Raw genomic sequence first — 24,946 nt, 5'->3', positions numbered from 1 at the left:
ACTGCTGCTCTGCCTGGTAGACTGGAGAGTCTAGCACGGGCAATGTGCGTGGGCTTGGCTTGAAAGGCCGAAACGTGCCCGGTGCTGAGGCTCTTGTCCCTTAAAAAAAAAAAACATTCTAGTATAAAATTCTTCCTAAACAAATAGAAACAGTGATACTTTCATTTGTGTCATTTTTTCTTGAATATTAGAGATTTTCATGATTTTTTTTTTGTATTTTTTAAAAATTATTATGCATGAAACTATACTAACATTTTTTCAAAAACTTTTCACATAAATATTTGACGAGAATAATATATATATATATATATATATATATATTATTGATTTTTTAACAATTTTTTGTATTGTTTCATCGAGTAAATTATTCTTTTATTTTTAATATAGTCATATAAAAATTATTGAACCATGATTTTTTGTTTATTTGTTAAAAAATGCTTTAAAATCATGGTAAGTTTTTATTTGAAAAATCATGTTTATTGTTAAAAGACATATTTTTTTTGCTAGGGTAAAAAAAAAAGAATCAGGAAACAAAAAAGGCCATACGATGAAAGAAATACATGATTTTTTTTAATTTAAATCATTTAAACTCATTTGATTATTTTAATTGCGTATAAGTTTTTATTCAGATAAAAAATTCATGATTTCATCAATACAAAAAAAATGCATGGACAGAAAAAAAATCTTGACGGAAGAAATGATGCAGTTTTTGCCTGGGAATCTAAACAATTCAGATTATTACGAGTATTTATTTTTATTGCCACAAGATGAAGCAAAATATACAAAGGTTTTGGGAATGACCCAACGAGCCCGTGTAGGCATGAAAACTAGTTAGACGTGTACTCCAAGTATGTTTTCCTCTATAAATGAAATAATTGTAAATTTTACTTATATTTTTTAATATTAAAGTGGCAAAATTATAGTTTTTTTTAGAAAATGAGTTTTTATTTTATTTTTTTCTCTTTGCACTTAATTTTTTTTTATCATTTTACACTTGGTTTATTCATCATAATTTTCTTCTTGTCTTTATTTTTTGTAATATTTTTTTAGTTTTTCTTTACACTTTTTTTTTAAATATTTTTTTTTATTTTTTACTCTTCGAACATTTATTACTTTACATTTAGCTTATTTATATGATTCTCTTTTTTTTATATATTTATTATTTTGTAGTTTTTTTTTTACACCTTTTGGTTTTTTTTTCAAATTATTATATAAAAACTAAAAATACTGTGTTTATCTATAGCAACTGTAAACATTGTTTTACTCTCCCACTACATTAAAAATCAGCTTAATATTTTACAAGTTTTTATCAACACGTGTGATTTTTACTATGTCTTGTTATATGTAAATATCAACCTTTTAATTCATGATTATATTTTTTACTCGATATCAAGGAATATGTTAACAATATCTACGCATTAATTCTCCCGCATTAGAAAAAAAACTATATGACTTGCAACGAGACAAGTTAAATAGATCTACTAACACTTTGTTTTCTATATTTATTAGCACAAATGGTTCTTAATGTAATTAATTAAATGTATGCATGAACCTTTTGATCTATAATTAGATTAAAAAACACGTTTAAAAAGTTTGTATATTTACTTTTTTCTTGCAAAAAACAAATATTTGACTTATAGCAAAGCCCGAGTTAGATAATTAATACATGTACTATAAGAAAAATAATATTTCTCTGTATAAATGACATGATTGTAAATTTTGCTAATTTTTTGTTTATTGTAGTGGTGGCAAAATTGTATTTTTTTAGAAAACAAGTTTTTCTTATATTTTTTTTCTTTATACTTGGCTTTTTTATAATTTTACACATGGTCTATTTACCACTATTTTTTTAATATTTTGTTTTAGATCTTCTTTTTTTCTCTCTCAACATTTTTTTTGAAAATATTAATTTTCTTTTATATTTATTCTTTTGTTTTTTTTTCTCTACTCTATACTTGGAATATTTATACAATTCTTTCTCTTTTTTTAGCGAGTTAGGTAATTTTTTTTTCTCTACTCTATACCTGGGCTTATTTATACAATTCTTTCTCTTTTTATATTTATTTTTTTGTAATTTATTTTGTAATTTTTTCACTTGTACTTTTTTTTAAAAAATATATTATACAAGGACCAAAGAAAAAATGTTTCACTATAATAATTGCAACATTATTTTACTTTCTTGCTATGTTAAAAATTAGACCGAGATCTTGCGTATTTTTATATACAAATATGATATTCACTATAGTTTATTATATATAAATATCGATTTTTGATTGATATTGATATTTTTTACCTGGTATAAAAAAAATACTCAATTTGCAGTAAGACAAATTAAATAAACATGTTAACACTTAATTTTTTGTATTTATTGACACACATAGTTCTCGATGCATGTAATTAAATGCACGTATACGTTTTTTAATTTATAATTATATATGTATATATATATATATTTTTAAAAAAACACATCTGAAAAAGCTTATACATTTATTTTTTTATAAAAAAATTATTCTATTTAACAAAACCCGAGTCGAATATAATGATGCTTTACTGTTGATATTCAACTATTCATACAAACATGTACCGTTATGGACGCATTTTGCTAGTTATTAAATATTCCCTTGCAACCAGGATTCAGGTCTTTATACTTTTTAACATTTACAACTCGGCATTGCAGTTTGTTTCTCTTACAATTCATTATCAGGACGTTGAAAGATGAGAGATAGGTGACATCAGAGAGGTAAGAAAGAGAAAACTCAAGTTGGCTATGTTATCGCATATAAATAAATCATTAATATAATTGGCGTGGTTTGGCTCTTCTTTAACAGAGAAGATCCGTCGATGATGACTGAAGCCTCCACGAAGCTGAAAAAGGTCAATCGAAGGTATAGCTGAAAACAAAAATAATTCATGCTACTTTTAGTACACAAACATCATCCAAACCACCTATCTCGTGTCACCTACGAGTAATGTTTGAAAAAAAAGTTTCAATTTTTTTTTAATTAAAATTTGATTTTTTAAATTAAATTTAAAATTTTAGTATTTTTTCATTATTTTGATTAGTTAATATTAAAATAAAATTTTTAAAATAATAAAATATTGTTTTAATATATTTATAAAAATAATAATTTATGATCCCATAGTTAATCAAAATAGTCCCTTAACAGCCACATCATTTTACCTTTTTTTCTTTTTATTTTTGCAAGATTGAGATAAATACTTTTTTTTTCTTTTATAACTATTACAAATAATGAAAAGATTAAAGATGTCTACAAAAAGACTTTCATAGAAATGTTATTTTGTTGCCAGGTTACGTTGCTATGACTATTAGTCTGTTTAGAAATATAATAAATATAGTAGATATTATTTTTTAAATTAATTTTTATTTAGAAATACATTACAATAATATTTTTTTATTTTTTTAAAATCAATTTTAATATTAGTACATTAAAATAATTTGAAAAAACCAAAAAAATATTAATTTAAAATAAAAATAAAATAATTTTTTTTTCAAATTAGTGGAAAAAATCTTGCTGCACAAAAAATAAAATTAACAGAGAATGAACAATCAATCATGTTAACTTCACCATAAATTCAGATGCACCCTCCAGTACAAGGATCCAATTTTACTCCCTATCAGCATCTAGCCAGACAGATTTAGACAAGACGAAATGATATGTTGTATGATTACAAGATGCAAATTCAACCCCTCTTGGTAAGCATGTTTCAACTCCTATCTCCAGAATATTCACAAAGCAGCTTCAGAATCTACCTCCAATGACATTAAACCACAGTGTCCTTCTGTTTCAGTTCAATACACAAAAAATTGGACTTGAGAAAGAAGAAATGTGATATCCCACATAGGAAGCGAGCGTCCAGAGTCAGGGCCTTATTAGTAGTGCTGGTTGCTACTTTGTTGTATGTGTTTTGGGGTGTCAAGCTCAGAAGTGGGCTCGTGCCACCAGGAACAAAATCGTGAGGGCGGTAAGGCCCAAAGCAGACAATATACAGCATGTTGGGCCGGGCTGTTACATTTGGTATACAAGAAACATCCCAAATTAAAAATTTCAAATAATAAAAAATAAAAATGAATTATATAGAGTCATAAGCCTAACTTTCAGCTATTAGTTTAAGCTGTGGAGCTGAAATGCGAAGATCTTGCAAATTGAATATTGATCATATCAACTAGTAAAACAAATTCATTGAAAGAATGCTCTAAGAAAAGAGTGGAGTTGTATGATATGCAGGCGATAGGATCTGAGAAATGTGCAGCTAAAGTTGAACAGTCTTGAACCAAATTTAAAATTGATCAGCAGTTCATCATCAAAGCCCACAGTAACCAGGTCAAAATGATGGAAAATATTTATGCAAAGCTTACATCATTCAGTATAGGCTCTGTCAGTCTCATCTGACCTGCAGTACCACTCTCAGACACAGTCTGCAAAGCAAATTCATTCAGCTCAATTAAAAGATCATCCATGACCATAAAGTCAATAAAGAGCTCAAAGTGTTTCTGGCCAACTTGTTAATCTTTTATTTTTCATATCAATAACATACCAGCCTGGAATCTACACTAATCCTGGATTTCCGAGCAAGGAAGTAAAAACACTAAAATCAAAACAATAGCACAAAAATCAAATCAAAGTTGCAAAACAGTTTAACCATGATGCAGAGCAAGAAAAATGGGACTTCTGTTAAAGCAGCTTATCAGAATAACCAAAAAAAATTACAAGACTATAATTATTTTCCTTGCGAGAACTGACTCAAAAATACAACTGAATCAAATGAAATAAGAATAAAAGCAAAGTAAAACCTTAACGATCAAAGGAAGTGTGGAAAGTTCAACAGCAGGCAATTCTCTCAACTCACTGTTCATGCTGTGAAATGTCTCACCTGCAAATTTTAGAAAAGAGATGAGACCACAGGTGCTCCAAGCAAAATAAAAATAATAATGACATGACACTGAACCAGAGCAAATCAAGATGATCCCTACAAATAGTAAGAAGTTTACGTCTGTGGAAAGATCGGAGAAGGCGCTCCCAAAAATTGGTATATTTAAAACAATATTATTGAGATCCTTCAATATATTTGTGGAGAACAAGAAAACCATTCGATACCAACTAAAACTCTTGTTGTATGTCCTCGAGCTCATTCAAAATTATCCTTCATTTAGAAAACAAATGTGAACAAAAATATTAATAATATACAGGAATACATCAAACATGTGGCGGTGCCATGAGGTCAACTTGCACATTGTTGCCATGTAACATGACAGATAAAAACATTAAAGTTTCTCAATACTCAGTATTGAGAAAATATGATTTTCACTCCAGAATAAGATCACTTTTGTAGCTGATTCACTTCTGCTTGTAATGCTAATGCATCCAGATAGATGAACCATGAATACAATTTATTATATTAAACACAAGGCACGCAATCAACATGAACAAGGACAGCAAATCTGGACCACTTAGAGGAGTACAGATAGCGAATGATTTGGTTGCTACTCTAAACACAAGGTTCACAGGAAAACACAGAAGAGGAAAATAACAACACCATCAACAACAGCAACATATCAGGACACTTTAGAAATGTATGGAACAGCCAGTGAATTGGGTTGCACCAGATAATATAATATGTCCTTTCACAATTAGGGAAGATCCAAATCTGGTCCTTTTGGGAGAAGGGAATTTTTTAGACCTGATTTTGAGAACTGCGATCCATGTATGCTGCATGTTCTAGATACAATCACTAAAAACACAAAATTACAAGATGCATCGTTATTTACATAGGCAGTGCGTTATTTAAATTGAATGGAATACTCACTGTTTAGAGTGCTGAACTGTAGATTTCTTTGCACATTACAGATATGATCCCTAAATTAAATAAACATGGTTTAATACAATCACATTACTGTAGAGCAAAGAGAAAATTAAGTGCAACAACATCAGATATAAACATAAATTAATACCAAATGTACGAACACCCTGTAGTTTCTTGGAAGCTTAGTGCTAATTCTGTAGAAAATTCTGGATCTCTCCATGAAATTATTGTATCTGAAAAGGTAAGTGCAGAAATCATTTGCTCAGAACTGAATAATTCAATAGAGCTTCATACACCAGACAACATGTTGCTAGCATTAGCTAATAATTAGTAGAAACACACTTGTTATAAATCCCTTTCTGGGAAAACTCAGATACCTTCTTGTTTTCTGTAAATGTCATCTGGGGTTATACGATGCAAAAGCAATGTCTCGTTGTCTTCTTCATCAATAACATACAAGCCTAGATCTTCTGATCTCTGCATGATAGCAATTGCATTCAATAGAGCCCACGATATGGTTAGCTAATTATGTTTATAACAAAATCAATTTTCAGTTACCCAGTTTAATTGCATATAAATATTTTGGTGTTACTCTCAAACGCATAATCGAGTCAGGGACTTGAACAGACCTCCAAATAGTCTACAGTAACATGCCCAGTCCCCTGGTCATCCCATTTTCCATTGTCATTCAAACGGTAGACCTTCACCCGCTGCATTTCCAAAACCAACCTTAATGAGTCATTTATAAAGGACATGCCATAATCACTAAAACTGCAGTAAAAACCTGAAAAATTGTGGCAAGCAGCACCTTATCTCAAAGTTAAGGAGCAAACGAAAATGGTTTGTTGTTAAGAAGTCTTCACTTGATCAAGAAAAAAGGCACCAATAGAAAACAAAAGGCGTATGGATCATTTATATAAGTTATACAACTAGTAAAGCCGACATTGTAAGCCTGAAATTTACAGAAATAGATCCCCAACTAGAAATAAACAACAGAAATTGGTGCTCAATGAAATTTCCAGTTTGTTGAGGCGGACCATAGAACAGAGAAGACAACGATGGATTGAAAACATTGCTGGAATTGTCAGAAGACTAGAGACTAATGAAGGTTGAGCACATCAAAGACAAGATTTAAATATAAAGAACAACTTCTGTCCGTGTTAGTTACGTAGGTCAGCAGTCCAATCCAGCATTTTAAATCAATAATCAAGTGAGCCAAAGTCCAAAGTCTGGATAGTTAAATTCTAGATAACATCAGACGTCTGTGATTATGCTGATTTGCAGCATGCATATTCAGCCTGGATGCAGTCATTTAGTACAATAAATAACTACATTGATTGCAGAAACAGACAAACAAGAAAGGAAAGAGAGTGAATAATGAACACCAAAAGGACAACAATAATTGTGCATAGCCACTCCTACTTCTCTGAAATGTCATCTATCAGGAAAACATGCTTAAAGAGAATCGACAAATTGTCACTGAAAAAGTCACTGTTGATGCTCCAGAATCCTCATTCACCAGTAGACATCTAGCTAGAGCAAAACCTGAGAAGCCCCCTCAACCCCGTGTCATAACTAAATCAAGATTCAAAGTGAGCATGATAAGTCACAATGAACTCCAACATGCCTGTGGATAGAAATGGCTCCCCGCTCACAAACTCCAAAAAGTTTCAACAATTTTTATAGTGTCAATTTTCTAGCTAATTCAATCTTACTCTTCAGTCAGCCAACTCTGTATAACAAATATCCACATTGAGACCTCAAATTTTTTAGCGTCTTTCTATGCAAACATGTGGGTATGTAACCCGCATCCTCCAGCAGCTGTATCAAATACTTCAATGACATAAATTTGCAACACCGAATTAAAAAACATCTGTACACCTGGTCCTTGAAAATGTTAGCCCCTTCAACTAAAACATGCCCATCTCGATAGCCCACTAAAACCCCATATCCAAAACTGACTTTACGTCCTGCCAACTACAAATACCAATACTAACTAACTAACTAACAATACGATAAAACATAATTCTACTCTGCAATAATCACACTTACACTGCCAAGATTAAACAGTAGATTCAATTAACACAGTCAGATCATATTAAATAAAACTCAACAGAGGAGAAAACTCACGCGTTTGAAATATTAATGATAAGTTAAACAATCTCCAGTTCTAGGGAAAAAACAATAAAAGAAAAAAAAACCTTAGCCGTAAGGCTCTACTAGAGTTGCACGGAAACGGACTGACCTGCATCGGGTTGGAGTTCGCTTGCGATTTCTCTTGTTCGCCCATAGCAGCAGCGAACTCCTTTCTTTAAGATTCAAATTCAAAAATTTCCAGATAAATTCAACCAGGCTGGTCACAATTAACTATAAACACGTGAGAGTTGGGTTTATTACGGAGAGGGATAGTATGCAGTATCGAAAATTTAGAGCTTCGGGGATTAATAGCAAAAGTCAACCTTCGATTTTTCTCTCTCCTCTCTTTTTATTCGCTTCTGTGCAAGAGTGCACATACATTGAAAATATATAGGTTTATTATCGCTTTTATTTTGTGTAAATTTTACGGAGTAGCCATGGACCTTTAATTTGTCTGCGCGCATTTTTTCGGATGAAAAATCATAAGTGATCCCTCAAGTTTCAACATTCGGTCATCTGATTACTTGTGTTTTATCAAATTGAGGTTGTTGCTGATGTATTCAGTTATATAAATATCAAGCAAAAATAAATTTCTTTTTCCTGCCCGTGATTTTAATCTTTTATCAACTAGCCGCGGACCCGTGTTGGGCTGAGGAACCGGTTTTTTTTCTTCATAAAAAATGATGATCAGGAGTTATAGACACGAATAAAAAAAAGAAGACAGGTATGTGATTTAATTCATGGACTTGATTGAAAGAAATAAGTTGACTTTACTTTAATTGAATAAAAAAACAAAAACAATAGATTAATTAATTAAATAAAATGATCACAATAATTGTGAAAAAAAATCTAAAAAAGGACAATGATATAGTTAATTCTCAAGTCATGAGACTAGTCTAAAAAATAACCTAGAAAATCAACTTAGATTAACAAGATCAACTTATAACCTCGGTAAAGGCATTGAGAAAACGGTATTGGTGCAAGTACGAAACTCATGCTCAGCCCTTCTCTTTTCTTTCTCGCGATCCAACCACGCAAGGAAGGTCTGAGGGGTGGATTCCTTTTCTTGCCGTATCATACAAAGCTTCCTCTCGCTGGCAAATTGCAGCACGTGTAATTTACTCCTTGGGTGAGTTTCTGGTTTCCACAGAAGGACTTTTAGGTGACAGGACGGTGACAGTTTGAACCAATCATTGCAGAACAGGTAAACACGTGAATAGAGTTAGCCCCGGAACCAATACGTGAGCAGACATGTGATATTAGTGACGAGGGGGTCATCAGAGTGACGGAGAAGCGTTTACAAACACAAAAACAAATAATACATAGGGATGTTTGGAAGTATGATATTTATTTTTTAAAAAATATTTTTTATTTTTTAAAAAATATTTTTGATATAAGTATATTAAAATAATATATAAAATATAAAAATATTATTTTTTTAAAATATCTTAAATGTATTTTTTAAATATAAAAGCAAACGTATGCTATAATTTCAAAGAAAATTACGAATATGACGAACCACCCCCACGGTCCCCATCCCTCCATGGTGAAAAATAAAAAGTAAAAATCACGTCCATATATTAGCAGATTAAAAACGCGCCGTTATATCAAAATAATCACCGAGCCCAATTTTCATTCCATGCAGCACATGGAACTCGGCAGGTTATTTGATGCAGCTCACTTGCAATTTCACCATTATATTTTTAATAATATAAAACGTTTTCCAGGTCATTCTTTAAAAGGAGAGTAGGTATTTGTTAGGATTGTATTTTCTTCGGGTCATATTATCAATGATATATAAAATTCCAAAGACCTGTGCCAGTGTTCTAATCAAGATCAAATCAAGGGCCGTAAGGAAAGGGTAAACTGCAGACCCTCCATCCACTGGGTAAGTTCTTACTGGGTCTCTTTTCCCTGGATCAGTCCAATCTTACCCTCGATCTATAAAAAAAATGCCAGTGTCTCCCTAGCACTGGTACAGAAAAAAGAACAAGGATCTATATGTACAGAAACAAACAGTTTAAGGACCTACTCCATAGTTTGTGAATAGAGAAAGAAGTCAGTTCAACAAATGCAAAATGGTACGCGCCATGCTACAGCGTACAGGTACGACAACAAAAATAAAGGAAGACAGCAAAAGTAGCTCATCAGCCGCACTTTGATCTCTCCGCCCCTTTCAACGGGATTCTCTAAGCCCTCTCCTTCTCCCTCGAAAAACTCTAAACAAAAAAATAAAACCATCCTACTATATTTATATCACCATTTCCCCTCTCCCTCAGATCTCCCCTCTCTCTCGAAAAACTCTCTCACATTTCAAAATGCAATCCTCGCTCGCTCTTTCGCTCTCTCAATCCGCGACAGCCTCAACCATTCCCAAATCAAACTACACACTTAATCACGCTCTCCGTTTTCCTCCTTCTAAGCTTATAAATCTCCGCTTCTGCGGTCTTAGAAGAGAAGCCTTTTTAGGTTCCTCCTCTCTCTCTCGCTCCCAATCTCTCCAAAATAAAACTCTCTCTAAGAAAATTAACAATGCAATCTCAGCTTCTTTATCTGGCAATGGAAGCGCACCAAAATCTTTTGATTATGATTTGATCATCATTGGTGCTGGTGTTGGGGGCCACGGTGCTGCACTTCACGCTGTTGAGAAGGTAGTGAACTTTTAAACTGTTTTTTTTTCTACTTAAATTAAGTATAGAAGCTTAGGTTAATTATTTAATTTAGATAAAGCTTAGATTAATTGATTTTAGCTGTATAGTTTTTTTTTAATCACATTGATTTCCAGCTTTGTATTTATTTTTAGTGTCTTAGTTATGTATAGAAGCTAGATTATCCATGCTTTAGTGCAACCTTTTTTTTTACTTTGTGTTCGCGATTTTCACTTTTTTTTTTTAATTTTATTTGAACTGTAGTGATTTTGAGCTTTCAGTTTTGTTGAATTAGTGTTGGTTAAGTTTACAATCTTAAATTAACTATGCCTTTGATAATTGTACAAGCTTGGATTGATCATGCTTAATACTACGACGCACACACACATATATTAATTCTTTATAGTTTTGCTCTATTGTTATTTATATGCTACTAGTTGCTATTTGAATTGTGTAGAAGGGTGTGGATTTTGACAACTCAATAATTACAGGGTTTGAAAACTGCTATCATTGAAGGGGATGTGGTAGGGGGGACATGTGTGAACAGAGGATGTGTTCCTTCAAAAGCACTTTTAGCTGTAAGTGGGCGGATGCGTGAACTACAGAGCGAGCATCACATGAAAGCTTTGGGTTTGCAGGTAATAGAGTTTTTCATTTTAATTTTTTTTGCTTGTCTATGTGGATCAACATGGGAAAACAATGTTATGACATGGTGCTGTTCATTTCTGGGATCTGTGAATAGGTTGCAGCTGCTGGATATGATAGACAAGGAGTGGCAGATCATGCTAATAATCTTGCTATGAAAATTCGTAATAATTTAACGAACTCAATGAAGGCCTTGGGTGTGGATATATTGACCGGTTTTGGCTCGATTTTGGTGAGTTAACATTCTGTCATACAGAAGTGATAGCACCATAAACAAAGTTTATTTGCTTAGTTTACAGAATACAACTTTTTTTGGTCATGTTCTATAGTGATATCATTTGGGACTTTTACTAATTCCAATGCTTTTTATTATCGATTCGTTCAGGGCCCACAAACAGTGCGATATGGGAAACTTGATGATTCTCCAGGCAACACAGTGACTGCTAAAGATATAATCGTTGCTACTGGTTCTGTCCCTTTTGTGCCCAAAGGCATCGAAGTTGATGGTAAATATTCTCTCTTTTTTCATTATCACACAATGATCAAACATTCTTGTTAAAAGTTTGATCCAAAGCAGTTTAAATATCAGGGGTTTGTCTTATCATATAAGATGCGAAACCTCTTGAAAGATGATGCTGATCCTCTTGTTCAATACTCTTTTTCACATCGATTAAAGGAAGAAGACGCAAAATGTTTGGCAAACTTATGTAGTAGAAGAGCAATTAGCTTGGTAAGAATTATTTATGAACAGCCTGGCAGGTATTGTGATTTGCAGAAAGCATGTTTGTTAGCCTCATCTTCCTCGAGAATATAGGAGCCTAGCATGCATTTTGTGGATAAAGTGCCATCTATGCTGATAATATGACAAGGAATATTCTAATTTCTGTGTAATGACCTTCAGGGAAGACTGTAATTACAAGTGACCATGCACTCAAACTGGAGTCTGTTCCTGATTGGATCGCAATTGTAGGAAGTGGTTATATTGGTCTGGAATTCAGTGACGTGTATACTGCGCTTGGAAGTGAGGTATTGCTGTTTTTCTTCTACTTGTTTTTTCTGAGATCCATTTAGAAAATGCTGTTGACGAGCATTCTTCTGGGAAAAATCAGCATGATAAGCAAACACTAAGTTTTTTTCTTTTTTTCCCTTCCCTCCTTTCATTGTTGTTTAATAATTGCTGCTTACCTCATCCCTTTCTCATTTCAAGATTTTATTATACACTTGACTTTGCTACTGATTGGAACCCAGCTTTGCATGGGAAGCACCTTCCCAACTTCTTCAGTGCTTATATGCAAGCTCAATATGATCCGAGCTTTCCAATCTAAATAATTGTATATATTACTAGCTGATAAGCTATCTCAGTTCCACCATCGCAGATGCTTGGTAGATGATTTAGTTTGCAGTTTAGATTCTCATGTACTTAAATTTTGTTAAACGATACATGTATGAGATGTTTGTTCTGTAGATGGTTGCATCAGTGTCATGCCTAATGCTTCAGTGCGTGGAACTTGAATTCAAGAATAGTTTGCAGTTTAGATTCTCATGTATTTAAATTTGATTTGATTTTTGTATAAAGAAGTGGGTAGTGCCAACTAGTAACTTGTATTTATTGATCAATTTAACTAGTTGGCACCGTTATTGTTCAGATTATTTATCCCAGCATCAAATTTTGATGGTCTGAACTTCTTTTTGCTGATAGTTGATGTCATTGAGTGGGTTTTTTTGCAGGTCACCTTTATTGAAGCCCTTGATCAGCTCATGCCTGGATTTGATCCTGAGATTGGAAAGTTGGCACAAAGGGTCCTAATTAATCCACGCAAAATTGACTATCATACCGGAGTATTTGCAACCAAGGTTATCATAATTTCATATATGAGTAGCTGTCTGTTCCTTTCAGAGACTGCCACAATTTCTTTTCTTCATTCATTCCTAGCATCACTTTCATCTTATTTTGTGTTATTCATAGATCACTCCAGCTGAAAATGGGAAACCAGTCACCATTGAGCTTATTGATGCCAAGACCAAGGAACCCAAAGATACTCTGGAGGTAATGTAAATTGTTTCAATTAACAGTTTGTTTGGAAAAACAATTGTGGTAGGAGGGGAGGGGAAGGAAAGGGATGGAAAGGGGAGGGCTTGGAAAAAATTTACCTTCTATTGTTTGGATAAATAAGAAGGGGAACGGAAGAGATAAATTTTCTTTGTTTGATAGAAAGGACATAAAAGATAATGAATTTTAAATGTAAGGAGGAAGTGAAAAATAAGATCGACCAAGTTTATTTATTAAAAATTGGATTTTCCAAAAAGGAAGAATGTTAAAATAGTAAGTTAATATCAAGAAATCATATAGCTACTTCCTTCCCCTCCATTACTCAAAATTGGGTGTGATTCTTTGGAGGGGAATGTCCCCCCTTCCCCTCCATTGAAAATTCTCTCCCCAAATAAGGTGAAGATGCCATTAATCTTCATTACCCTCTCCTCCCTTCTCTTTCCCTCCATTCACTTCTTTCCCAAACAAACTGTAAATGAAGTCTGGATGTATGATGCTAGCATCCATCGTTATTTTGTTCTGCAGAGCAAAGTGGATTGCTAAAAAATCTATCACTTCTATATGCTCTTTGAGGAGAAAAGACCTCCACGTCAAAATTGTAGAACTCTTTGGGTATTTTTTTTGTTTTTTTAACTTCAGTCATATGCCATGAAATACTTGAGCTACATCATGAACTTATTGAATGAGTTTTAGTCAATAAGCATTGTTTTTGTATTGCCGTGTATATCTGTTGAACATAAGGTGGCTAATTTACAGATGGAACTCTGTTATGTTTAAGCCTGAAATGTGATTAGACGTAAAATTTGGCCTTCATGTCAATAATTTTCTGTCATCTCCTGCAGCTCAGGCACCATCACTTGCATGGGCTCCCCTAATTTAAACATTAATCCTCAGTATGATTTAAAATCCCATCCCACGGCATCCATCGTAACTCTGATCTTGCTTTCACTATAGGTAGATGCAGCATTAATTGCAACTGGAAGAGCTCCTTTCACAAAAGGTCTTGGCTTGGACAATGTACGAATCCTTTGATGTTAATGTTGCTTTTATTAAATAGATTTGTCACCAGGAAGAAGAAATGATTTTAATCATCTTTCTCTCTCTTTCCCACAGGTCCAGGTAGCATTGAAAAATGGTTTTGTTCCTGTTGATGAGCGTATGCAAGTGCTTAATTTTGAGGGGAATCCGGTTGGTTCAAATTATTTTCTCATGATCAAAGTTTAATGTATGGCTGTTGCAAATAATTACTTACATCTTTTTTAATAATTTCAACTCTTTAGGTTCCTCACTTGTATTGCATTGGTGATGCTAATGGTAAAATGATGCTTGCTCATGCAGCCAGTGCACAAGGAATTTCAGGTTAGTTGCAAGCGGATCAGTTTTTTGTCACCTCAAATCTGATGCTTCCTTTTACAGTGTTTCATCTTTTGCTCGAATTCTTGACACAGTGGTTGAACAAATCACTGGAAGGGATCACGTGCTGAATCATCTAAGCATTCCGGCAGCTTGTTTCACTCATCCTGAAATCAGTATGGTTGGATTGACAGAGGTAAATTTTAAAATCTTGCAGGTGCATTTAGTTCTATAAATATGCTATTATGCTCTAGTTACTTCGTGATTTATGATAAAGTTAGCTGAAGTCTGCTTCTATACAAACAAATTGCATTCCTTACATCCTTTTTATCTGTTTCTTTCCTTTCATGTTGCAAACAAAATTTCTTATTTTGTGTTACCTTTACACATGAAATTTTGACTGAATACTATAATTTTCAGCCTCAGGCAAGGGAGAAAGCTGAAAAGGAGGGTTTTGAAGTAAGTGTCACCAAGACGAGTTTCAAAGCCAACACAAAGGCCTTGGCAGAAAATGAAGGAGAAGGGATAGCTAAGGTTAGATTTCATTACTGTTCTCCTTCCTCAATGCGCTGTGCAAACATAATTTGAATGGTCAATCTTGATGCCATCCCCTCTCAGTGTATAGCTAGGGATCCTTTCCAAAGCCACTCTGGTCGTACGTGAACTATTGACTAGTTTGTTATGCCTGTTGGATCTAATACAATCTCTTGCATAGGTGATGAGCATCATGAAATTTGGAGCCTGCTGATGTTCTGAATCCAATAAATTTGCCTTTATACATCATTTCTGTATTTTTCTCATGTTTACATGCAAACCTTTCAGTTCTATTTGACTCTGTTGATTAATCTTCTCTCACTAACTTCCATGGTTGGTACTCCTTTACTTTCTTGCAGTTGATATACAGACCTGACAACGGAGAGATACTTGGAGTGCATATTTTTGGGTTGCACGCTGCAGATCTCATCCATGAAGCATCCAACGCAATAGCTTTGGGCACTCGTATTCAGGTATGCAGCTGCATCTTTATTTATGGTGTGAAATGCCCTTTAGAATGAACTACTTAATGAGATGTTGGAAGTTTATTACCAGGCTGCAACTAATAACTCACGTCTCTATTCTGTTGGTCTTGAAAATGCTTCTTCAGATCTCAGTTTTGTACATGCGTGCACTCTAACAAGTGTAAGCTTATAACATCTGGGAACTAATTATAATTACGTTTGCACAATGCAGGACATAAAATTTGCAGTCCATGCACACCCAACTCTATCCGAAGTTCTCGATGAACTTTTCAAATCAGCAAAGGTGAGCTTCTGAATGAACACATGCTTTTAACATCTTGCATGCCATAAAAGAAAAGGTACCCGCCTACACACGCACACAGAGCACGGGCATGATCGTCTCATTTGTTTGAGTTTTTTGTGCTATATGGTAAAACAATTCCAGAAGAACAAATCACATGCGCCTTCATGATTACAAAGTTGAGATAACATCCGGGGTTATGCTCTTATTTCATATGAACTCATCTTCGAACTTTAAATGTACTGAAGAGACATTGCGTGTGTACTGACAAATAGATGGTGGATAGATGTCCCGTGAGAAAAAGTCCCCCCCACAATTTCTTTGCAATTTATTGCGTGTTGTTAGCATGTCAACTTTTTCAGCAAACAGCTGTTTAATCCTGATACATGTTCACCCACGTTTGGTGGTTGCATGTATTTGTTAAGCTGAGGAGAGCACCATCCACCTTCAACCTAGTGACAGAAGTTCTTAATTTATGGGGCAGGTTAAAGCTCATGTTCCAGGCCCAGTAAGTGAACCAGTTGCTGTTTGAGCATGCAGGCAAAATTTCAAAGAAAATTTGCTTGTATTAGGAGGTATGAAGGAGCATGCATACCCAGGCTAGAGATAAATCCACGTATTTAGTACACTGCCACAAGAAACATCATCAAGAGATCACCTGTTACAGCCTGAAATCTTTCAGAAGTTGCGCTGTTGTTTTGTTGTTTCTCAGGTTCATATATTATTTCCATTCTGAAAATGGTTTTGATTCTAATCAATTGAACAGAGACTATAATCTACTCCATTGAAACTCTCAGCTTGCAAGAATCCTTGTGGTTTTGTTGTTTTTTTACATTACCCTTGCTCTCTGAACATGGCAGCCAGATTACAAGATCTCAGAACGATATTATTAACTTGCCGTTACCAGCACCATCAAGTACTTAGATAGCAGACTGTTTTTTTCCGGGTTCTTCCATCTATGTGCAGAATGAGAGAACCCCACAGCACTGCCATACCTGCACATTCAACTCGCCTTCCCCTAACAAACCAACCAGCAGGTGCGGGCACTGGCTTGCTTAGAGCAACGGCAAACACACCACGATATATGACACGTGTAGCATTACTCTTAAGAAAGGTCAGTCGATGCCCTAACCTAGTTACTACTGCTAAATCATCGCTGTATGTCATACAACTGTATCAGGCATGCCCGGAAACAACTCCCTCCACATATAAGTGAGATCCACAACAAAATCATCCATGAAAACCAAACTTCATGTGAGCACAGCTGTAGTTACTCAATTCCTCTGATTTGGTGCTAGAATCAGCTGCTGCTTATTTCTATTAACGATAGCTCGAATATTTCTAGCCACTTGCATCTCCAACCACCATTTCCGCTGATCTAAAGAAACCTAGGAGCGGGTGACTATTTTTTTTCCTGGGTTGCAAACCAGTGCATTTATTATTATTAAACGTAAAATCTATTAATCATATTTCATGGCATAAATACTAGTCTTTGAGAAATCATTAGCAATGCACGCTCAAGGCAATTGCGTCACAAGTTCTATCCTGAACATACCAGGATAAAAGCGTCAAAATGAAAAAATGCTCGTTTTCAAGTTTATATCATCTTATGATCTACAGCATTGCTATATCTGTTATAACAATAATTAAAAAAAAAAGCAAACAAACGTTAAAGAAACTCAACTACAAAATCGTTTTCATCAGATACAGACACAGCAGATCAAAAGGAAATATAATGCACAATTCCTTTTTCACCCCTCTTAAAAAGAATGAAGAAATGCAGTGGATTATTGAGAAATTCACAGTTCAGGCAAAACTCAATTTTTTTTATCATTGATGATATGTAGTCAGAGACATTAACGTGAAACCACAATTTCAGTTCACTATCAAATGCCACTACCATAGTTAATTTCGGTGAGCTTACTGACCATTCACACAAAGCAACAGCCATAAGGCTAATATGTGACTGGCTAATTGGCCACCATCATGACAGAAAACAGCTTTACCTAAATTAGGATTAAAAGACAGTGAAGATCTCTATGACACGACAGGCAAAAACCATCATCAAACTACCACTTAAGTTTCTATAGCTTGATCCAGAATAAATAATTTCTAAACTAAATAAGCTGCTGACAACTGACATCAAAGGTGAAGCATCTCACTGTAATAAACAAAACTCCTAAAAACCAGAAACTGCATTGCTCCTGAATAGGAAAACCATACTGCTAAGCTAGTAAATTTAACAAGGCACTGCTGTATGCAGGTGCCAACAGCTTTGCCGTCTCTTGACCAGTAAAACATGCAACTTTGCAGCACCATAACACATCTCACAGCAATGTAAATAAATTGATCTATCACCTAAATCTAAAAAAAGATAAAAAATCTCACTACTCCATACCGAATAAGTAGTAAAAAGGCTAAGATGTTGAAAGAAGAACATACTCATCGCATAACAATCCAAAGCTATAAGAATCTTAAACAAACATCAGTAGCAAAGATCCAAAATCGAAATTTCTGGTTTGACAGTACAGCCAACTACTGGAAAATAAAACCCAGAAGTAACATGGAGATACTACACTATAAAGGTATAGTAGTGCCCATTTAGAAAGCAATGCTTCTACTCTTCCTCGGTGGCCGAGTCACCACACTTCTTGTTATGCTTCCTTGCATATCTCTGGTTCCTCAAAAACTTAGGGTCCATCTACACACACAAGAGAGACCCATTTCAAGAACAATACTACAGAGCGAGAAAAAACGTACAGAATCACAAGAAAGGAAAAGTACCCCTTTCGTGGAGGTGTGGCGATGCCTCTTGGGTTTCTTGATGCCATTCTTGTGAGCTTTGTGGGACTGGTTGTGTGCTGTGTGATTCTTTGACTTGGCCATCTCTGCAACACGAAAACGAAACAGTCAATGCTCACACAGAGACAACTTGATCTGCTTTTATAACAAGAAGAGGGTATTGATGGTGAAATGAAAGGGCAGACCTGATAGCGAGGAGTGGATGCGGGCGAGATGATAAGTGGCAAGAGCAAACCCTAATTCTCTGGTGACTTTATACAAACCGATGGTCACAAAAAAACTGCCCTAAGACGGCCCTGCTTACGGGCCTTTGTTGTTGTAAAACTCAATGCAGGGTTTTCAGTGGGCTTCGAGCACTTGGCCCATGCAGCTTCATACGGACGACACAAACGCCTCATTTCATGTTCGGTTTTGTCTCTGCCGCAACTCTTACAAGTTTATTTATTTATGCTGTTGTTGTGTTGTTTTAACAAATATATATAAGCATAAGTAATTTCTTACATTGTTATAGTTCAAAATTTATTCTTTATAAAGAAATTTATGCGCCTGGGAACTAACTTGAAACAATTTCTTAGAGGAAACATGGTAATATGAGCCAGAATGGAAAAATTATAAAATATAGTTTTTTATTCAAATAAAACACTTACTCCATTTCACAACAGTAATAATTATTTCTAACCTGTATATTTAAACTCTTCTTTAAATTTAAAGCTAGAACACAACTTAAATAAAACAACAAGAGTCTCACCACCTTAAGCTAAAATAATATTTAACTCGAACAAGAAATAATAAATAAATTGAGTGAATTTTTTTAATTGAAATCTAAACTTTAAATTATCTATTTCAACTCATGTTGTTTTCGTTGTTGAGGAAAAAATTGATTTTGTTGAGTGTATTTGACTTCAATTATTTTCGCAATATATCATCAATAAAAAAACAACATTTGTATTATGATTCAAAGCCGATAAATACATTAGACCAAAAGTGGTTAATAATTCAATATTAATCTGTGTGTTTCGGAAATGAAACGTAATGGTAGTTGTGTTTTACAGTTGATGAAGCCATGAAAATTTTGTAGTTATGTTCTAAAATAGATAAGTTTTGTTATTATTTTGAACTTGTTTTATTATTTTATTTTATTTTATTCAAAATTATCAATAAAATAAATAATTTTGAACTTGTTTCTACAAAATAATAATCTTGTAGAAACAAGTTCCATGTCAAAATATGAGATGCTTTGACATTTAAGTTAATAGTATATAAGAAAGATAAATAATACGAGGACCATGAGAAACATATATTGAATGAACAAGTTATTCTTGAACTGTTGAATGGGGTTATTAATATTTTACTTGCGGTGTGCCAAGTCATAGCTATTTATAGACATTAAACACGTTAATTTATCCCATGAAATAAAGATGGAGAGCAATCTCATGATGATGAGTAAAGAAAAACAAATACCATTATTGAAATGAAGGAGATTGATATCTACTATTAGTTTTGTGATGGTGTTTAGTGTTTTGTGTTTTATTTTTTAAAAATAAATGCGTTTAAATGGACAAATACACGTACAAAGAATATATATATATATATATATATATATATATATATATATATAAAAGAGAAAATATAGCTTAATTTATCCCATGAAATAAAGATGGAGAGCAATCTCATGATGATGAGTAAAGAAAAACAAATACCATTATTGAAATGAAGGAGATTGATATCTACTGTTAGTTTTGTGATGGTGTTTAGTGTTTTGTGTTTTATTTTTAAAAAATAAATGCGCTTAAATGGGCAAATACACGCACAAAGAATATATATATATATATAAGAGAAAATATAGCTTAAATGATTATGTTTAAGGTTTATTTTTTAAAAGTTATCAATTCGAGTATTATAAATCATAAAATTATTAGAAATTTATATAATTATTAATTTTAAAATTTTAATAAATTAGCCAAATACATGCATGTAAGTTGATATGAATACTTTAAACTCCTTGAAATAAATAATAATAATAAAAAAATATACCTGAGATGTGTATGTAACACTGGGTGACGCGCAACTCCTTGAACTCCTAGAAACTAGAAAAAAATTACATGAAGGTGTGTCTAGGACAACAGGGGGCGATCATGTTTCCCATCCTTCACGCCGAAAGCCATGGTGGGAATCGATACTACCCGCAAGTTCCTCAATATCTCGTCTCGATGGACTTTTTTTTTAATCTTTCTATGAGCAATGAAGGTCTAATTAGCACTCCAAGAAAAGCGAAAAGGGAATAAAGACATCAAGCAAACACTCTTCAGCTACAAATCAACAAACAAATAGAACTTTAGATACCAATCATACACCTTTGCTGGCATTTTTTTTCTATAAAGGTTTTAACTATCATTCTCAAGTTTTAGACCAATCTAGATTATATTTTATTTCCAGTGAAAGGGCCATTGCGAGAAGCGAATCCGTTCACAATCCGACCCGACGAGGTTAAAACTCGTCATTTCATTGCCTCACCTAACCCTGGGGTCGAGCCAAGCCAAGGGTAGCCAGCCAGCCATGGTGAGTGTAATAGAAAAATAGAAAACGACAAAGGAATTGACTGAGAGGGGGTTTTTTTGAATACATAATAATTTTTCATCTTCGTTGTCATAACTAAGTCTCAGTTATTATTTTTTCAACACCCCCATTCATTCTGGTCCCTAGCCATAGATATCCATCCATTTTTTTATTTATTAGATCTCTCTCCCCAATACACACGTTATTATTATTATTTATTACCGGTCCTCTTTGGCTCACAAAAAATCTGAAGAACCCATCAAGAAAGAAAGATGTTTCTTTTAGATTGGTTTTATGGGGTTCTTGCATCTCTTGGTTTATGGCAAAAGGAGGCCAAGATTCTTTTCTTGGGTCTTGACAATGCTGGCAAGACAACCCTTCTTCACATGTTAAAAGACGAGGTCTTGGTTTCTTTCTTTCTTGATATAAAGTTCGCATCTTTATTTATTGGTATATGATTGTTCTGGTTTGGTTTATTGAACATGGGATCTGTTGTTTTATAGAGATTGGTACAGCATCAACCCACCCAGCATCCAACATCAGAGGAATTGAGTATTGGAAAAATCAAGTTCAAGGCTTTTGATCTGGGTGGTCACCAAATCGCCCGTCGTGTTTGGAAGGATTACTACGCCAAGGTTAACTTTTGTTCCTCTAGATTCGATGCTACTGTTCTTGCCTTGATTTGTTTATGATTATGTGTTTTCTTGAATTTTCTTGTTGAATCGCATTCTGGGCTTTCGATTTTTTGAAGTTTTTTATATCTAAGACGTAAGAATAAAGTTTGTGTTTGTCAAATGGATGGAGAAAATGGTGATTGTTGATTGGAGGGTACTTCGAACCTGTTACTTCTGCATGTTGTTCATTTCATGCTGTTGATGACTTGTAACTGTCGAATGACACAACTACTTCGGTTTTAAAATGGTGTGATTTAGGGTGCTTTGACTATAATCTCTCGATTTTCTTGCCAGAAAGATGTGATTAGAATTACCGTTTTGCTTCCTCTAATTGTGCGATGCGTTGTTATGTCACATGAATCTGGAATGAGGCAACTGTATTTTCTAGTTGCAGTCTTTTCCAGTCCTGCTCGTCATTGGTTTGTGATAGATCTGGTTGTGAGCTGAACTGTTGAAATTGCTAACGTGTTTGGTCGTCTTCCTGTTAGCTGTGATGGCATCTATGTATGCTTTGCCTTGCAGAGTTACATATGAAAACCATCTTCGCACCTTTTGTCAAACTGGTTTTTGCAACTTTGTTTTCAGCTGGTTGACTTCTCTAGGTGAAAAGATATCTGATTTCCCTTCTCACTTGTCTTGCTGTGCCTTCATAATCCCAGCTAAACTTTGCTTGTGTTTATCTGATTCATGGGAGGCCAGCATCAATATTTGAAGCTTCGCTGATAGCACCTTTTTGTTTTTAGGTGTTCCAATAGTAGCTTTCCAAATAACTTATTCTGGGCTTTATGGTAGTGCTTTATGAAGTTGACCTAGGAGAGTCTTTCACTTAGAAGTTAGAACTGAATAATGAACATGGTGTTGAGCTCATTGGTTGGAAGTGGTATGGATTAACTATGTTTTAATTGAATTCAAGTCCCAAGTTATTTCCTGCACCCAATGATTCTGTTGTTCTCATGCAAGGTATCAGTTGGTACTGATTCCAGCAATCATTCTGTATTCATTGTTTCTCCAAGTGGCTAAATTTCGAGTACAAGTAGATATTCCCTGTTCTGTCTCAATTATTGTGAAGAATCCATGCTTTTTTTAAGGACAATGTTTGGAACGTCTAAATAATATGAGATCTTGGAGTATAAACCATAGTTTTTTTTTCCCTCCATAACAGGTGGATGCGGTGGTATACCTAGTGGATGCCTATGACAAGGTTAGGTTTGCTGAGTCAAAGAAGGAACTGGATGCCCTACTTTCAGATGAATCCTTGGCTAATGTTCCATTTCTGATCTTAGGCAACAAGATTGACATTCCCTATGCAGCTTCAGAAGATGAGCTTCGTTATGATCTTGGGCTCAACAATTTCACTACTGGCAAGGGGAAGGTGAATCTTGTGGACTCCAATGTCCGTCCTCTCGAGGTTTTCATGTGCAGTATTGTCCGCAAGATGGGATATGGCGATGGCTTCAAGTGGATGTCTCAATACATCAAGTAGAATCGGGAGTAACATATGGCCTTGTACTCATTTGGAGTTTTTCCATCATTTTTTGCACCATCTTACTACAAGTACATCGAATATGGAATTTTGTTGTCTGTAGTGGTTTTATTTGTCGAAGGATTAACAACTGTAGTAACATTTGATTGACAACTCAGCCATTGTGAAATTGAAGCTTATCGAACAATATTGCACCTATCTATGTGACAGATTGTTACTTTCTGTGGATCAATGAGGTAATTGTCATTGTTGAATTCTCACTACTGTCCGTCTTGGAATTAGCAATCCGGGCTTCTTTTTTTTTTTTTGTTGGCTTGTTTTGGGTTATCATTTCATGATCCGTCTATGCTCTCACATGTCTTGTTAAAACATAGATTGATTTGTGCCGAAGCTCTGTTCCCCATTTAAACGCAATGTGTTCTCATTGTAGAGTTTCGTAGCAGAGTTTCTCAGTGCTTCATTCAATGCATTGTATAGCATTCGAGTGCAAAACTTGATCGGGCCAACTCACCGACACCGGAATGAGGGATCCGTTTGTAGGCGTGCCACTTGTCATCTTATCGTCACGGATGGCACCAGGCTGCGACTGTAGACTCGTAGTACTTTTATTCCTGACACGAGCTCATCGGCTGGCTTGAGCTTTGATCTAGGAAACAGAATAAAAGAATGGGAAAGAAAACTGATGGTTGGGAGTGCATTAGCTAGATTTTTTTCTTCGATCTGCAGCCAGGCCACCAACCACGACCTTGTAACTTTGTTGGGAAAGAAAGGAGTTGTTGCTGTCATTCCATTGAATAAACTTCCTCGTCGCCCGCCCGCCCCCCATGATGGGTTAATTTTACACAACAAACGAGATGATGTAGCTGGTGAAGATTTTTGACCGAGTCATTGTTGGGCTGATTCAAAATAAGTTAAAGACAGAGACTTGTACAGCAACGTTTATGTTTTGAATATCGTGTTTGAATTTTAAATAAATAATTAAACTTTGATGAATATTTAATCGATGATATGATTAATCATGCATAAGGGATGTTTTTTTGAAAAAAAGAAATATAATCCTTATAGTTAGTAAAACAGAAAAATAAGTTAAAGACAGAGACTTATAAGCCATAACTCAAATTCAACGATTTTTTTTAAAACAGTAAATAGTAAATTCATGGCAGGAATCATGATGCATAATGAGAGTGTTTTTTTTTAAAAAAATATATTAAAAATATATTTTTTTGACATCATTATCACACCAAAATTATCTAAAAAACAATAAAAAAATATTAATTTAATTTTTTAAAAAACAAACACTTTTAAAAAGTATATAAAAATAAAAATTACTGCATTTCCAAAGGGGTCATGCTCTCCTCAAACGGGCAATATGACTTGTAATGTTATTTACGTTTGCTATAAGGAAATCTAAGTCAATGATCTGAAGGTCAAAATGAACCAGCGGTCTGAACCTTGTAAACATCGTGTATCATGCTAT

General features: G+C 34.3%; 4 protein-coding genes and 1 non-coding gene across 7 annotated transcripts; 3 read left to right on the top strand and 2 right to left on the bottom strand.

The window, feature by feature from the left end:
• Nucleotides 1-3,561: 3,561 nt before the first annotated feature.
• On the bottom strand, nt 3,562-8,357 carry LOC133705871 (uncharacterized). 2 transcript variants are annotated; one of them, XM_062131284.1, is made up of 9 exons: nt 8,069-8,357; nt 6,453-6,533; nt 6,201-6,300; nt 5,972-6,056; nt 5,827-5,876; nt 4,814-4,893; nt 4,558-4,608; nt 4,379-4,438; nt 3,562-4,025 (listed from the first exon to the last, which is right to left on the bottom strand). In XM_062131284.1, the coding sequence occupies exons 1-9, from the start codon at nt 8,111-8,113 to the stop codon at nt 3,942-3,944; spliced, it is 636 nt and encodes a 211-aa protein (XP_061987268.1). In that variant the 5' UTR covers nt 8,114-8,357; the 3' UTR covers nt 3,562-3,941. The 2 variants fall into 2 exon arrangements, with proteins under 2 accessions (XP_061987268.1, XP_061987269.1); XM_062131285.1 differs by lacking the exon at nt 4,558-4,608 and having other exon boundaries at nt 8,069-8,351.
• Nucleotides 8,358-10,060: 1,703 nt separating this feature from the next.
• Nucleotides 10,061-16,761, top strand: LOC133705870 (dihydrolipoyl dehydrogenase 2, chloroplastic-like). 2 transcript variants are annotated; one of them, XM_062131282.1, is made up of 15 exons: nt 10,061-10,610; nt 11,099-11,245; nt 11,350-11,484; nt 11,638-11,758; nt 12,154-12,278; nt 12,981-13,106; nt 13,219-13,299; nt 14,257-14,319; nt 14,416-14,490; nt 14,583-14,661; nt 14,751-14,851; nt 15,076-15,189; nt 15,549-15,662; nt 15,886-15,957; nt 16,380-16,761. In XM_062131282.1, the coding sequence occupies exons 1-15, from the start codon at nt 10,278-10,280 to the stop codon at nt 16,464-16,466; spliced, it is 1,773 nt and encodes a 590-aa protein (XP_061987266.1). In that variant the 5' UTR covers nt 10,061-10,277; the 3' UTR covers nt 16,467-16,761. The 2 variants fall into 2 exon arrangements, with proteins under 2 accessions (XP_061987266.1, XP_061987267.1); XM_062131283.1 differs by having other exon boundaries at nt 10,062-10,610; nt 16,439-16,761.
• A 1,618-nt stretch (nt 16,762-18,379) lies between these two features.
• LOC133705872 (large ribosomal subunit protein eL29z-like) lies at nt 18,380-19,084 on the bottom strand. Its single transcript, XM_062131286.1, has 3 exons — nt 18,942-19,084; nt 18,739-18,842; nt 18,380-18,655 (listed from the first exon to the last, which is right to left on the bottom strand). The coding sequence occupies exons 2-3, from the start codon at nt 18,838-18,840 to the stop codon at nt 18,572-18,574; spliced, it is 186 nt and encodes a 61-aa protein (XP_061987270.1). The 5' UTR covers nt 18,841-18,842; nt 18,942-19,084; the 3' UTR covers nt 18,380-18,571.
• Nucleotides 19,085-21,393: 2,309 nt separating this feature from the next.
• LOC133705817 (GTP-binding protein SAR1A-like) lies at nt 21,394-23,667 on the top strand. Its single transcript, XM_062131196.1, has 3 exons — nt 21,394-21,713; nt 21,816-21,947; nt 23,149-23,667. The coding sequence occupies exons 1-3, from the start codon at nt 21,585-21,587 to the stop codon at nt 23,467-23,469; spliced, it is 582 nt and encodes a 193-aa protein (XP_061987180.1). The 5' UTR covers nt 21,394-21,584; the 3' UTR covers nt 23,470-23,667.
• LOC133706106 (small nucleolar RNA snoR83) lies at nt 22,639-22,758 on the top strand. The gene has a single exon (XR_009844450.1). It is a non-coding gene; the product is annotated as a small nucleolar RNA snoR83 (small nucleolar RNA).
• Nucleotides 23,668-24,946: the final 1,279 nt, after the last annotated feature.

Source organism: Populus nigra, chromosome 10, assembly GCF_951802175.1.
Source record: "Populus nigra chromosome 10, ddPopNigr1.1, whole genome shotgun sequence".
NCBI lineage: Eukaryota > Viridiplantae > Streptophyta > Magnoliopsida > Malpighiales > Salicaceae > Populus > Populus nigra.
This window is presented reverse-complemented; position numbering and strand designations above follow the sequence as displayed.

Coding starts and splice junctions, on each gene's coding strand:
- LOC133705871 (XM_062131284.1), bottom strand. CDS start 8,113: ATGGGCGAACAAGAGAAATCGCAAGCGAACTCCAACCCGATGCAG. Junction 6,057..6,200: donor CATTTACAGAAAACAAGAAG/GTATCTGAGTTT, acceptor TTACCTTTTCAG/ATACAATAATTTCATGGAGA. Junction 5,877..5,971: donor ACAGGGTGTTCGTACATTTG/GTATTAATTTAT, acceptor TATTTAATTTAG/GGATCATATCTGTAATGTGC.
- LOC133705870 (XM_062131282.1), top strand. CDS start 10,278: ATGCAATCCTCGCTCGCTCTTTCGCTCTCTCAATCCGCGACAGCCTCA. Junction 12,279..12,980: donor ATACTGCGCTTGGAAGTGAG/GTATTGCTGTTT, acceptor GTTTTTTTGCAG/GTCACCTTTATTGAAGCCCT. Junction 15,663..15,885: donor CTTTGGGCACTCGTATTCAG/GTATGCAGCTGC, acceptor TGCACAATGCAG/GACATAAAATTTGCAGTCCA.
- LOC133705872 (XM_062131286.1), bottom strand. CDS start 18,840: ATGGCCAAGTCAAAGAATCACACAGCACACAACCAGTCCCACAAAGCT. Junction 18,656..18,738: donor GCCACACCTCCACGAAAGGG/GTACTTTTCCTT, acceptor TTGTGTGTGTAG/ATGGACCCTAAGTTTTTGAG.
- LOC133705817 (XM_062131196.1), top strand. CDS start 21,585: ATGTTTCTTTTAGATTGGTTTTATGGGGTTCTTGCATCTCTTGGTTTA. Junction 21,714..21,815: donor TTCACATGTTAAAAGACGAG/GTCTTGGTTTCT, acceptor GTTGTTTTATAG/AGATTGGTACAGCATCAACC. Junction 21,948..23,148: donor GGAAGGATTACTACGCCAAG/GTTAACTTTTGT, acceptor CCTCCATAACAG/GTGGATGCGGTGGTATACCT.